Source organism: Bombyx mori, chromosome 3 (assembly GCF_030269925.1).
Source record: "Bombyx mori chromosome 3, ASM3026992v2".
NCBI lineage: Eukaryota > Metazoa > Arthropoda > Insecta > Lepidoptera > Bombycidae > Bombyx > Bombyx mori.
In genome coordinates, this window is record NC_085109.1 from 10,493,064 (window position 1) to 10,506,123 (window position 13,060).

General features: G+C 38.0%; 1 protein-coding gene across 1 annotated transcript in view; it reads left to right on the forward strand.

Moving 5' to 3' along the window:
- LOC101746018 (protein split ends) overlaps window positions 1–13,060 on the forward strand; it is an 84,543-nt gene that overhangs the window by 20,843 nt on the left and 50,640 nt on the right. Inside the window, exon 2 of the mRNA XM_012695226.4 lies at window positions 1,585–2,086. Within this exon, the coding sequence (XP_012550680.1) occupies window positions 1,916–2,086 (171 nt within the window). The 5' untranslated portion in view covers window positions 1,585–1,915. The remainder of the gene's footprint in view (window positions 1–1,584; window positions 2,087–13,060) is intronic.

The window sequence follows — 13,060 nt, forward strand, 5'->3', positions numbered from 1 at the left end:
GGAAGAGCTAACATAATATTTACTAGGTTTATTGCGTAACATTTATAGACATGTTATATAAACTATTTGTTCGCTCGCCTACGAAACGACGGGAACGTAAAAGAACCTATTACCGCATTTCGCTGTAGGAGGAAACTGTCAATCAACATCGTCGATGATTAGGGCTGAATTGTGTTTTTTTTTTGTTATGTACGACGACATAATTACATTTTTGTTATCAATGAATTTTGTTATTTAGATTTTTATATCCAACTAGCTGACCCGGCAGACTTCAAGGTGCCTCAATCGAGAAATAAAAGACCTAAACTTTTGTATAAAATAAACTTAAAACAAACAAAATGAATCCGTCCGACGGAGGACATATCAAAGAAACAAAATTGTTATTTTTATTTAACTCCGAGGATTTTCATATTTATCTACCTTTTAAACCTTCTCTGGACTTCGACAAATAATTTAAGACCAAAATTAGCCAAATCGGTCCAGCCGTTCTCGAGTTTTAGCGAGACTAACGAACAGCAATTCATTTTTATATATATAAATGCAATAAATATGAAAGGTGAAAATATCTAAAACTTATTCCTGTCAACCTATCTATTTTTAGAAAGCACTTAGTACTTTGATATTTAAATGACCTTTTAATAAACCATAGACACAGCCGACTGAGTTTCTCGCTAGATCTTCTCAGTGGGTCGCGATTTCAATCCGGTAGTAGATTCTGTGAAGCACTGCTCTCACTAGGGCTAGTGTTAACAAATTATCTCAGGCTGAGCCCGTGAGCTCACCTACTACTGGGCGCAGATGGGATAGCCCCCTATGCTACCAGCGAATAGGTAGGAAAAACCAAATCGCTTTAACTCTTGTTGTTCTATATTCAAGGCAAAGTTCATAATACTTACAATAAATTTTTTACCGCAAATTTTACATGGCAATTTATGGACAGCCCTGGATTTGGCATCCATTAAGCCTATTTCGGTCTCAAGCATATCAGTAAGTTCGTTATCAGGTAATTTAAGGCATTAATTAATCGGATTCCGCTGGATTGTCGCCGAAATCGCATGATCACTGAGGGGATCTCGGCGGGGTGTTTGCTCTGAATTGGCATACTTCGGATTATTGAAGATCTTGTTCGATATTATTATATCAAAACGACACGGCTTTTAAGATCTAAGGTTTTAGATTCATTTAATTTAAGGAAATTAATTATACATATTATATAATTAGTTTTTACTGGTGGTAGGACCTCTTGTGAGTCCGCGAGGGTAGGTAGTTACCACCACCCTGCCTATTTCTGCCGTGAAGCAGTAATGCATTTCGGTTTGAAGGGTGGGGCAGCCGTTGTAACTATACTTGAGACCTTTAGAATATCTCAATATCTCAAGGTGGGTGGCGCATTTACGTTGTAGATGTCTATGGGCTCCAGTAACCACTTAACACCAGGTGGGCTGTAAGCTCGTCCACCCACCTAAGCAATAAAAAAAAGAACATTACATCTATGAATTTGTTCATTTAAAAATCCGTTTTGGAAGCATTGATAATTTTTTATTAATAACCACTGTTTTAAAAACTTCTTTTTTCTTGTTTCAGATACGGAGCAATGACACAATTGTCTGAAATTCTCAGAAGGAAAATGCTCTAAGAACGTGTGAATAAAATTACTAGGTCTATTAAAAAAAGCAATAATAAAATCAAATTATTAAACGTAGAAACCCCTTAGCAGTGCTACATAATATAAAGGCTTAGTTATATTAGTTTTAATCTATCGAAATCTTCCATTAAGTGTTAGTCGCGTCATAACATTTATTCATTGTAAAATGATTTCAAACGTACAGAACACAAGGCTTAAAATCGCGAGTAGCAGTACTGTCGCCGAGAAAAGTGCATTTTAAAAACGGAAATAAATAATGGTAATGGGAAAATGCCGCAACGAGCGCAATCCTCGTCGAACAGTTTGATGCGACCGTTCGTGGTTCTAGCCCTGCCCGGAATGTATTTGCTTTACAAATATAACCAGTATCGACAGCAGCAGATGGAGACCGCGCGGCGCCGTGTCACCGAGAGGGAGCTTATGCATCTCAATACGAAAATCGTGAGTATTGGCAGATCTTTAATTTGGCGTTTGAAAGGCCCCTTTTTGGTGCCATAGTGCTTATAACAACAATCTCGAATGGAATCTCAATACGCAAATCATGAGTAGATCTTTAATTTGGTGTTTGAAAGAGCCCTTTTTGGAGCCATCGTGTTTGTAACAACACCCTGGAATGGAATTTGTTCCAACACATTAGTACCCGATAGTGGTTGGTAAGATCATAAGCATTGGTTATATGGTACAAAAAACAAAGAACTTAACGCTTCCATGAGTCCAAAGGTTAGAAAGGAACGATAGCTTTGCCGGAGGATTTCGCAAGGAGCCAAACGAATGTGGTTGGTACTTAGAAGCCCCATATCAGAAATGAGATCTCACACTATCACACTAAATTTCTGTTCACTACTAAGCTTCTCTCTGCCAGTTTTATCTAATTACAGAAATTGTTTCTGTTAAAATTTTTACATGTTACATACTTTATAACCGCCAATCTGTGTAATTTTTGTTTATTCGCCGAAACCTTGCTTTTGTAGTTACATATGGATTCTATATGTATGTAAAAGAATGTACGAAGGCCGAAAATATTAGGTAAAGCGATCAATCTTGGTCGCGAAACCTTACCAACAGTCCCAACGCCTGTTGGGTGAATAAAGTTTCAACGCGTCTTACTGATCGTGATATGTTTTTAATTGAAGCCGTAAGCGTAAAAGTGACCTAAGCTTACCATAGTTAGTATGGAGGCAATTAGGTTTGAATTTTCGTGAATTTGAATTTGAGTAGGCAAAAAGAACAGTACGCGCAAAAATAATGTTTACAAAGCTAGCTGTTGTCTATGGGTGATGGATAGGCCAGTTTTGCATCAAATTTTATATTATTTCAAAAAAAAAAAAATATTGCTTAGATGGGTGGACGAGCTCACAGCCCACCTGGTGTTAAGTGGTTACTGGAGCCCATAGACATCCACAATGTTAATGCACCACCCACCTTGAGATATAAGTTCTAAGGCCTCAGTATAGTTACAACGGCTATCCCACCCTTCAAACCGAAACGCATTATTGCTTCACGGCAGAAATTATACGGGGTAGTGGTACCTACCCGTGCGAACTCACAAGAGGTCCTACCACCAGCGATTACGCAAATTATAATTTTGCGGGTTTGATTTTTATTACACGATGTTATTCCTTTACCGTGGAAATCAATCGTGAACATTTGTTAAGTACGTATTTCATTAGAAAAATTGGTGTCCCGCCTGCGGGATTCGAGGACCGGTGGTACATCGCTACATACGAATGCGTCGGACGTCTTATCCTTTAGGCCATGACGACTTATATTTTAAATAAATTCCAATATACGTCATGTAAGCTTGAATATAAAAAATTGTGGGTTAGGCCACTTTTGCGCTGATGGCCTCAATTTATCTAGCAGACGACCTCGTGCTACTATGGACCATACTATTAACGATTTAAGATATAGTGGTTATATAGTATATTGTTCATGAGTGGATACCATCATCTCGTCTATTTCAGCCACGGATCGGTCGTGCATTCAAATTCGGAACACTAGCAAGTCTAGGGCTCCTCCTGTCCGACTTAGGATATTAATTTTTTTTTAGTGCTTAGTTTGGGATGAGCTAGCGGTCTACCTGGTGTTAAGTGGTTACATGAGACCATAAACATCAACATTAGCATTAAATAAAAAAAATGTACACGAATAATTAACTTCGACATCAAACACCTTAAGGATATATTAGTGGTAGTTGAATTCCAATACGAGGACCACAATATCCTAGGCTATTAACATTGAATGTCTTCCGACCAGTGGAGTACCAGAACTTAACCAGGGTTAGGTAAATCTCAGTACATACCAGTATACGAAAATTTTGTGATCACTATATTAAGTATATAATAGTAATTTAAAGATTCCTTAGTGAATTAGAAAGATGAGATTCACATAATCAGTGGAAAGCACAAAATTCGTACCAGAGGTAGGTGAACTAGGTGTGACTAGGTGTATCTACACGCGATGTCGTGCGCTTTGCTGCTCAGTTCAATGGAACATATTATCGTACGTATAGACATCACTATTTGTAACTACATAACGAATTTTACTATTTTATGGCTTGAGAGGTTTTTAATGCACATAGAACGTAAGTCGTGAAAAAATCTACGAAAATTTATGTCATGTCACAACGTGAAAACCGCTTTAAATAAATAAAAGGAGAATATATTCCTTGTCACCAAAATTTATATTTGTCATCAAGTTGTATCAGCTAATAAATAGATCTATCACCACGTATTATTTTCATTCTCAGATAAGCAAAAGTGTTCCCACGTATGAATTATCAAATTAATGTTAATATGTATATGTGCAAAATAAGAGATGGATTACCAACAAAATTGTAGTGCATTAGATGAATATAAACTTCGTTCTTAAAACAATACTTTTATTACTAACTATACTTGAGACCTTAGAACTTGTATCTCAAGGTGGGTGGCGCATTTACGTTGTGGATGTCCATGGGCTCCAGTAACCACTTAACACCAGGTGGGCTGTGAGCTCGTCCACCCATCTAAGCAATAAAAAAAAAAAAAAAAAAACTTAGGATATTGTTATATAATATATAGGATAATAGGAATTGATTTTATATTGTTTGGTGACTACATTTTGGTGACAAATCTACTATTATATTTTGCGGGCAAAGCCTATTATTTAAGAAATACATAAGTAATTAAATTGGCGATAGCTTAAATGATACCCTATATAAAATATAATAGTAGCTACTAATTGGCTCACAATTCAAATTTCAAAACCTAGTTGAATCAACCACTCAAAGTTGTTACCGAGAGGGTGTTAAATAAGAACACTATAGTGATTTAAAGATGCAATAAATCAGAATCTATTCATTCAATACCGCCATCTTCTTCAGTACTAGCATGCTCTACTAGATCTAAAGCCTGAAATTTAACAACCATATTACACGGATTTACGCATCACGAAGCCCGGAATCACCTCACGGACGATCGAGAGTCAAGACCGCTCGTAAAGAGGTCTAGTTTATTGCCACTTTAGCCCACTAATGGCCAGTTGAGGTTATCACAAACCAAAACCTACGCGCGTCACGCTATTTCGTGTATTCGCATTCATACAATGCTTCGATTGAGGCGTATGTAGTTCTGTATCATAAAATGAATCTCACTTTAAAAAGTTTTAATTTAGTAATAAAATAATAATATAAGGACTTTTTGGCGAGAACGCGAGGAGCGAAGTAGTGTGAATGGTTTTATTTTGTTTCTTCAGGTTTAAATATGTAATAACGGTAGTTTATTCACTGTTTAATATCTGCGAAAGGGCAATGTGTGTAAATGAAACAAAGCCGCTTGGACGTCGCTTCTTGGGGTCTCCCAAAAAGTTCCCTGAAAAATTCTCAATAAATACCCACCATTTTTCTAAACTACAGACGCTAAATTTCATCCTATATAATTAAATTTCATCCTAATTGATTAATGTCTCAAATAATCAACCTCATTTAATTACGTTCCACATCATTATTCATAAAACAGAACATACAAAATATTAGGCCGTATGGTGTGATTGATACCTTCGACTTTCCAGTTATAAAAATGAACTACTACCTACATATAATATAGATGACGTTTGATGACGTTTATCAAATTTTGACTGCAAAGACTAATGTTGAAACACTGAAGTATATCATAAAGGTCTATATTTTATGTTGAAAGGATGCCACTAAAAGAGCGCTTAGACAATACAGATAAAGCCCTTTGTTACGCCATTTCCTGACGCACCGAATAACGAATCAAGTGATTACGAGTATAAAATAGTTCGCGAAGGGTTCGAGTCGTAGGTACAATAGAAAGTTCACCGTGCACCGTTCAAGGTTTATGTTAATTATGTCTAGAAACAGCTGAACAATCCAATGAAATGAACCTTATAACAGTATTTTTCTAATGGGCTGATTTAATGGGTAAATAGACATTACAGTGTGAATGCCGTCACTACCTTGAGACATGAGATCGATGTCTCAATACTATTGTACAAAAACCATAAATAAATTCGAACGTAACTCTGCTTTGAGGCCAAGGAAGCAGGATGGTGGTGGCGTATTTACAAAACAAAATGTAAGAAAAAATCAGTAGTCACAAAATATTAAATAAGTTGAGATATGGTTGCGAGTTAAAGTATTACGGAGTACGACAAGAATGCATCTTATCGCTACTACTATTCAATGCCTATAGGACATTATGCTTATTATCTTGGAAGAATGGCACAAGGACATATCAGTTGAGGGACGACTGATAAATAACATGAGATGTCCTGATGATACTACCCTTCTCGCACAGACCAAAGAAGACATGGAAAATGTACTGGCGCATCTAGAAACTACCAACCTTAAGTTCTAACTTTCTATTGACCTGGAGAAGACTAAGATGATGATTGTAGACCAGGCTGAATGAAATAGAATCAATGTAAACTACACTACACTACATAGCTGATTGCGAAGTCGTACACATCTATATATCTCTCGGTTCCACTATCTCAAGCACTGGAGGATGTGGAGACGAGATCAAATGACTGTGCGCCTTTAGCAGGTTGTCAGTGGAATGGCTGGAAACTATTTGTGGGTTATGCGGATTACCAAGAAGACTAAGGTCAGATTGATGAAAAGCCTTGTGTTTATAATATTTCTTTATGGAGCCGAAATCTGGTCTCGGCGACCGCATGATCACCGTAAAATCGATGCACTAATATGACGATGCACTATAATGCTAAAACGCCTCCTAAAGATCCCATGTAAGGCATTCCGCACCATTCAAAGAATTCGGTATCAAGGATCGACTTTCGTCAAATGCACAATTACGGGATATAAAGTTTTTTGGTCACATCTCCAGAAAAGGGGATTAAATGGAAAAACTAGTGATTCAAGGCCAGATCACCGGCCCACTGGACTAGCCTAATAAAGAAAGCTACTGAGTCATTCATGGCCCAGTGTATTCGAAACGCTTCACGCCGCCAGATGTGAAAGCGCATCTCCAGGAGGGAAATTCTCGAAACCATTGGGGACTTATCCGATAGCTTCGTTTACAGCATCTGCACAATTACAACCAATCTGTCAAGAGTGTCCGACTAAGAAGAAGTTAACGTATTATGAAAATTTCATTGAATTTCGCGAGTCGTAGATAGAATTATAATTACATTTACGGTTGAAATTTATTATTTTTGACGTTTCAAATACTGTATAGTTTTCGTAGTCTCCTAGTACGAGTACACTAAGATTTTGTTATTCGTCGACATTTGAATTTAATCTTAATTTTTATTTTTTATTTTTACCATTTATTTACAAGAAGCACTAAACAGCAAAAATTAGAAAAAAAAACCTAACCTAAAAAGCTGCCACAAAATGGTTACTTACTCAGCTAAATCCAGTAATTGGTCTCCGCGTTGGAGGTCGCATTGGACTTTTTTACTTTTTAAAGGTCAGCGGGGCTTACTTCGTAATTTAATGCGGACAGTAATCGACCTTTAACCCTTACGAGACAAAGGTATTCATATTCTAAAAATGTAAACCATAATTTAATATTTCTCGCTTATAATTATAACGTGCGCGCGAAAATACATTTCTACTTCCAAATTCGAATTGATATTTGATTCCTTTAAACAAAAACTTACCTAGCGGCGAACGCACTTAAACATCCATACATTAATCCGGTTGTCGTTTTCGAGAGTTTTCCACATGAAATTGTTAAGCGGTTGAATTCGAGCTTAACCGTTTAAGAGATTATAAAATGGTTTTATTAGCCTAGATAGTTAAGGTGAAGGATAATAGTGCATACAATAATGAAACAATTTTCTTCGCTTAATTTACTTTACGACCGCGGTCAATGCTGCAACCAGACACGCGGCCAGCGAGAGCTATGTCCAACCTATCCATAACTTATTTATAATATGTAGATATTCAATATGTTGTCACCTTATTTTCTTTGTCGTTTCCACACGTATGTAAGCATTTCCATGAATATCGGTCCGCTACGAGGTGGACCGTCTGTTGGATGGTGCCTCTAACTGTCCTCTTTACAATGTTTGACCATCTTGTTGGTACCCTGCCTTTGGCTCATTTCCCTTTCACTTGACCAAGAATGAGAAGCTTTTCCAGACTGTGCCATGGAAATCGCATGATATGTCCGAAAAATTAGAGTGCTCGATCTTGGCAAATGGTGGAGAGCCGCCTTGTGGTCTAGAGTTCTGGGAAAATTGAGTCATTGGTCCTCAAGGCAGTCCATGGTATGCGTAGCAATCTCCTCCAGCACTACATTTCGAAGACATCGATCTTATTAACATCGTGACGCTTTATGCAGCAGGTTTCATCACCATACAGAATAATGGAGAACACTAGCGCACGCACCAACCTAAGCTTAGTCTCATGGCGAATACTTCGGTTTTTCCATATTCTTTATAGTTGAGTCATGGCACTTTCTGCTATACCTTACCTTCGACGAATTTCTTCCGAGTAGTTGCCATTTTGAATTGTAAGCGAAGCCAGATACACATTTTTTTTACTTTTTCGTATCCGCTGAGGGCCGTGGTTTGCGAAAAGCTAGCGTCTATCTATAACCATTAGTTTTGTTTTAGAGTAGTTGGTCTTCAGGCCAAGCTTGGCACTTTCGGCTTCTATTCGTTTCAGAACGAAAGCCATCTCATCCTCACTTGATGCAAAAATCTGCATATCTGAGATTTGTGGGCTTTTGGCCGCTGAAGTAAACTCCGCCGTCCCAGCTCTCAAGTGCTTTCCTAATGATATGTCACTACCTATATCCAAATGAAGTTTGCACTACAGTCCCCACTGAAGCATCTAACTATTCGTAGAAAACCCTCGAGTTCTGTTCTTTACGATAAGTTTGTTTAACTTAAATATCTATAAACTGTAATGGTGTTAATATAATGTAAATTTCATGACATCTACACGGTAAACGGCCACGTTAACAACTGTCTCGGAAACTTTTTTTTATTGCTTTGGTGGGTGGACGAGCTCACAGGTGAGCACCTGGCGTTAAGTGGTTACTGGAGACCATAGTAATCTACAACGTAAATGCGCCACCCACCTTGAGATATAAGTTCTAAGGCCTCAAGTATAGTTACAACGGATGTCCCACCCTTCAAACCAAAACGCATTACTGTTTCACGGCAGAAATAGGCAGGGTGGTGGTACCTACCCACGCGGACTCACAAGAAGTCCTACCACCAGTAAATACGGGAAACTTAAAACCTAAATCGTTAATAGCAACAGCAGTTAATCATATGAATACCGATCAAAACAAAATCCAATTTTAGAACTATCGGAGAGGTAGTAGTACTATAAAAGCAATGCCTATAAATACTGCAGTGTCAAGGTAGTACGTCGACGTTCGCTTTCCCTCTCGGTGTCACTATAAATATGTTGGGACAACTATTATCGATAGAGTGAACTTAATTAAATACTAAAGTCTGAGCTGGTGATGAAACTGACTTGCTAATTTAACACGGATCGCGATATTACAAGATTATCGAATCAATGGGTTTTTTTGTTTAGCTATAAATATACTTTTTATTTTTTTTTATTTTATGGAGGGATTGTGAGGGGTGTTGTTGTGTTAACTGTTTTACTCTGTTAATTTAGTGTTTGTTCAGGTTTATACTATTTACTAACTAACACTGTCTTTTGATTATTACCTCATTATGGTAGATAGCTCGTATAGTATATATCGATATACCATACGAGTAGTATATATCGATATAAGTTGTAGACTTACTGTTATTGCGTTACTTACAAAGCAAAGTTGAGTCGGTCGAAGACACATGAATGTACTCTCGACGGTGCAGTAGTTAGCGCTTTTGCGCCGAGAGTCGTGGGTTCGATTCCCATATTGGGCATACTGACGTGTTTTTTTTTACCCTACCTATGCTGATAGCCTTGAGAGACTATTTCAGCTTCGCCTTGACATGTAGGTGAACTCACGGGGCTCAAACCGGAGTGTTGCTACGCTGCACTGCTCTTGCTAGGGCCAGTGCTAGCAACACTCCAGTTTGAGCCCCGTGAGCTCACCTACTAGTTCGGTGAATCTATAATAACCCCTCGAGGTTACCAGAATAGATAGGAGAAAAAAAACTGGTGGTAGGACTACTTGTGAGTCCGCACGGGTTGGTACCATCACCCTCCCTATTTCTGCCGTGAAGCAGTAATGCGTTTCGGTTTGAAGTGTGGGGCAGCCGTTGTAGCTATACTGAGACCTTAGAACTCATATCTCAAGGTGTGGGCGGTATTTACGTTGTGGATGTCTATGAGTGGTATGTGAGCTCGTCCACCCATCTATGCAATTAAAAAAAACCCGTGATATAGTAAACAGAAACAACATGCCACGTTTTTCGATTGTGAGTACTCTGTTATTTAGAGGAAATCACCGTTGTTATCGGTCAGTGAGCTAGATAGCTGTTCAGCTTAAATGAACTTCGTTTAACAGGTAGCGCTCGCTCGTACGCCCCGGATACCCCGCGGGGTCTGAAATAACGCGGGGGATTCTGTCACCCGTCCCCCAGCAATTATAGAAGTCAAGCATCAACTGTCACAACTCGTCGCTACCTATTTTTGCAACAAGGATATATGGGGGAGACCGCTAGCTTTCGCTTCGCCGTGTTCAAGTTAAGGTGCACAGACACCATCCTTTTGTTCATTACGTTTCATGTTTTTTTTTATTGCTTAGATAGGTGGACGTTCCTACGACCCACCTGGTGTTAAGTGGTCACCCGAGCCCATAGATATCTGTTTCGTACTGAAACAGATTTTTTCGTTTTTTCTATATTTTTTATTAGTATCGAGTATTAATTAGGTGATACATCTTCAAGACAACACAAATCTTAACCTAGGTGCAGTAAGGTTCGATCTCGCCTGTAGACGGCCGACTAGCCAACCAGAAGCTTGCTGAGCAACCCCTCCAAGCCTACGGGCAGAGATCGCCGTCGTATAGTAACTTAGCACACGCGTTCCGCGGCAGACATTCTTTATTACAAACAACAAAAATTATCCAACGCAAGTCACGCGTAACCATTAGAACCAGCGACAATTGTTCATCGTGTACCAGTCAAGGGACAGACGGTCCCACCTCCGGAAACGACGCTGAGCCCAGGGAGCGCGAGGCAGTGGAAGGAAGGTGAACCGGTAAGTCTTCAGACTTATTTCGTTCCTTACTGTACAATATCTACAACGTAAATCCGCCGCCCATCTCAAGATATGAGTTCTAATGTCCCAGTTTTTACAGTACAACGGCTGTCCCACCTTTCGAACCGAAACGCATTACTGTTTCACGGCAGAAATAGGTAAGGTAGTGGTACCTACCCGTTCGGACTCACAAGACGTCCTACTGCCAATATATAACATTACATAAACTAAATTATGATTATGTAAATGAATACGTACTTAAATAAAGCCCATGGGTGGTTTCTGTGCATGCGTATTATTCTATTCATGGATGTTATGGACAACAATTTTCTTGAATTGACGATCAACTAAGCGAGGAAAAGAAGCAAGTTTTATCTTATATGATTGTGACAGTTTGCGCTCATTTTAAATATACGTTTTACTGACTTTTGCCTGCGACTTTTGTCCGCGTGGAATAGTTAGTTTGGCATAAAGCTAAATTTTACCCGCCCCTTCATTTACGTAGAATATCATCATCTTTATTAAAACACCTTTACAAATAATACTTTATTTTAGAACAAATTTGGTTAGCATAAAAAACGTTATATAGAGCCAACCTTTACATATAGACATAATAATATGCTGTCGTGGACTTTTTTTTAGGTCTTTTAAAGATATTTTAAACAATTCTCTCATACATTATTTTAGCGAAACTTTAACCGTTTCCACAGCGCACGCAGTGGAAGCTCTCAAAAGGGAAAAAAACTCCGATTTTGAAACATTATTTATTGGTGCTCCGCTTGCATTGGTCTTGGCGTGTTATAAGCCTATAGCCTTCTTCGATAAATGGGCTATCTAACACTGAAAGAATTATTCAAATCAGACCAGTAGTTCTTGAGATTAGCGCGTTCGAACAAACAAACTCTTCAGCTTTATAATATTAGTATAAATAAAAACACCTATGCTAGTATTACATTAAGTATGTAGATGAAATCCGAAGCGACCGTAGGTTTAGTGATTCGACTATGTTTTCATTCAAGTACATGAAAAAAGGGCATTTTGTTCGAAATAAAACGGATATTAGGATAGTCTGTGTGAATTTTTTTTTTTCGAATTTTGTCGAGAAAGTTTTCTTACAATTTCGATAGTTTGTAGTAGGCAGAAGCGTGACCGGATTTCACTAGTAACGTAAAAAACACGCAAACGTTTATCTACAGCAGTAAAAAAAATAACTATTACTGTCATACCAATGTTTTCCTTCAAAGATAAATAAAAACAATTCTGTGTTTTAAGCAGTTAATCGATCTTCTATATATATAAAAATGAATTGCTGTTCGTTAGTCTCGCTAAAACTTGAGAACGGCTGGACCGATTTAGCTAATTTTGGTCTTGAATTATTTGTAGAAGTCCAGAGAAGGTTAAAAAGGTAGATAAATATGAAAATGCTCGGAATTAAATTAAAATAACAATTTTGTTTTTCCTTTCAAATCAAATCAACGTGTCCCCCGTCGGACGGATTCCTTTTGTTTGGTTTAAAGTTTATTTTATTATACAAAAGTTTAGGTATTTTATTTATCGATTGAGGAACTACGAAGTCTGCCGGTTCAGCTAGTTGGCAATAAATAAACGAATTCAGTTGTGCGTAAATTCACGACAGAGAATCCAGATGTTTCGTAAAATCACAACAACCACGATAATTGACATAACAATTCAGTTTTAATTTTAATAAAAGAACAAAGAACTAAATCCTCTTTTTTAATCAGACCTGACATGCGTTTTACCTGATTTGT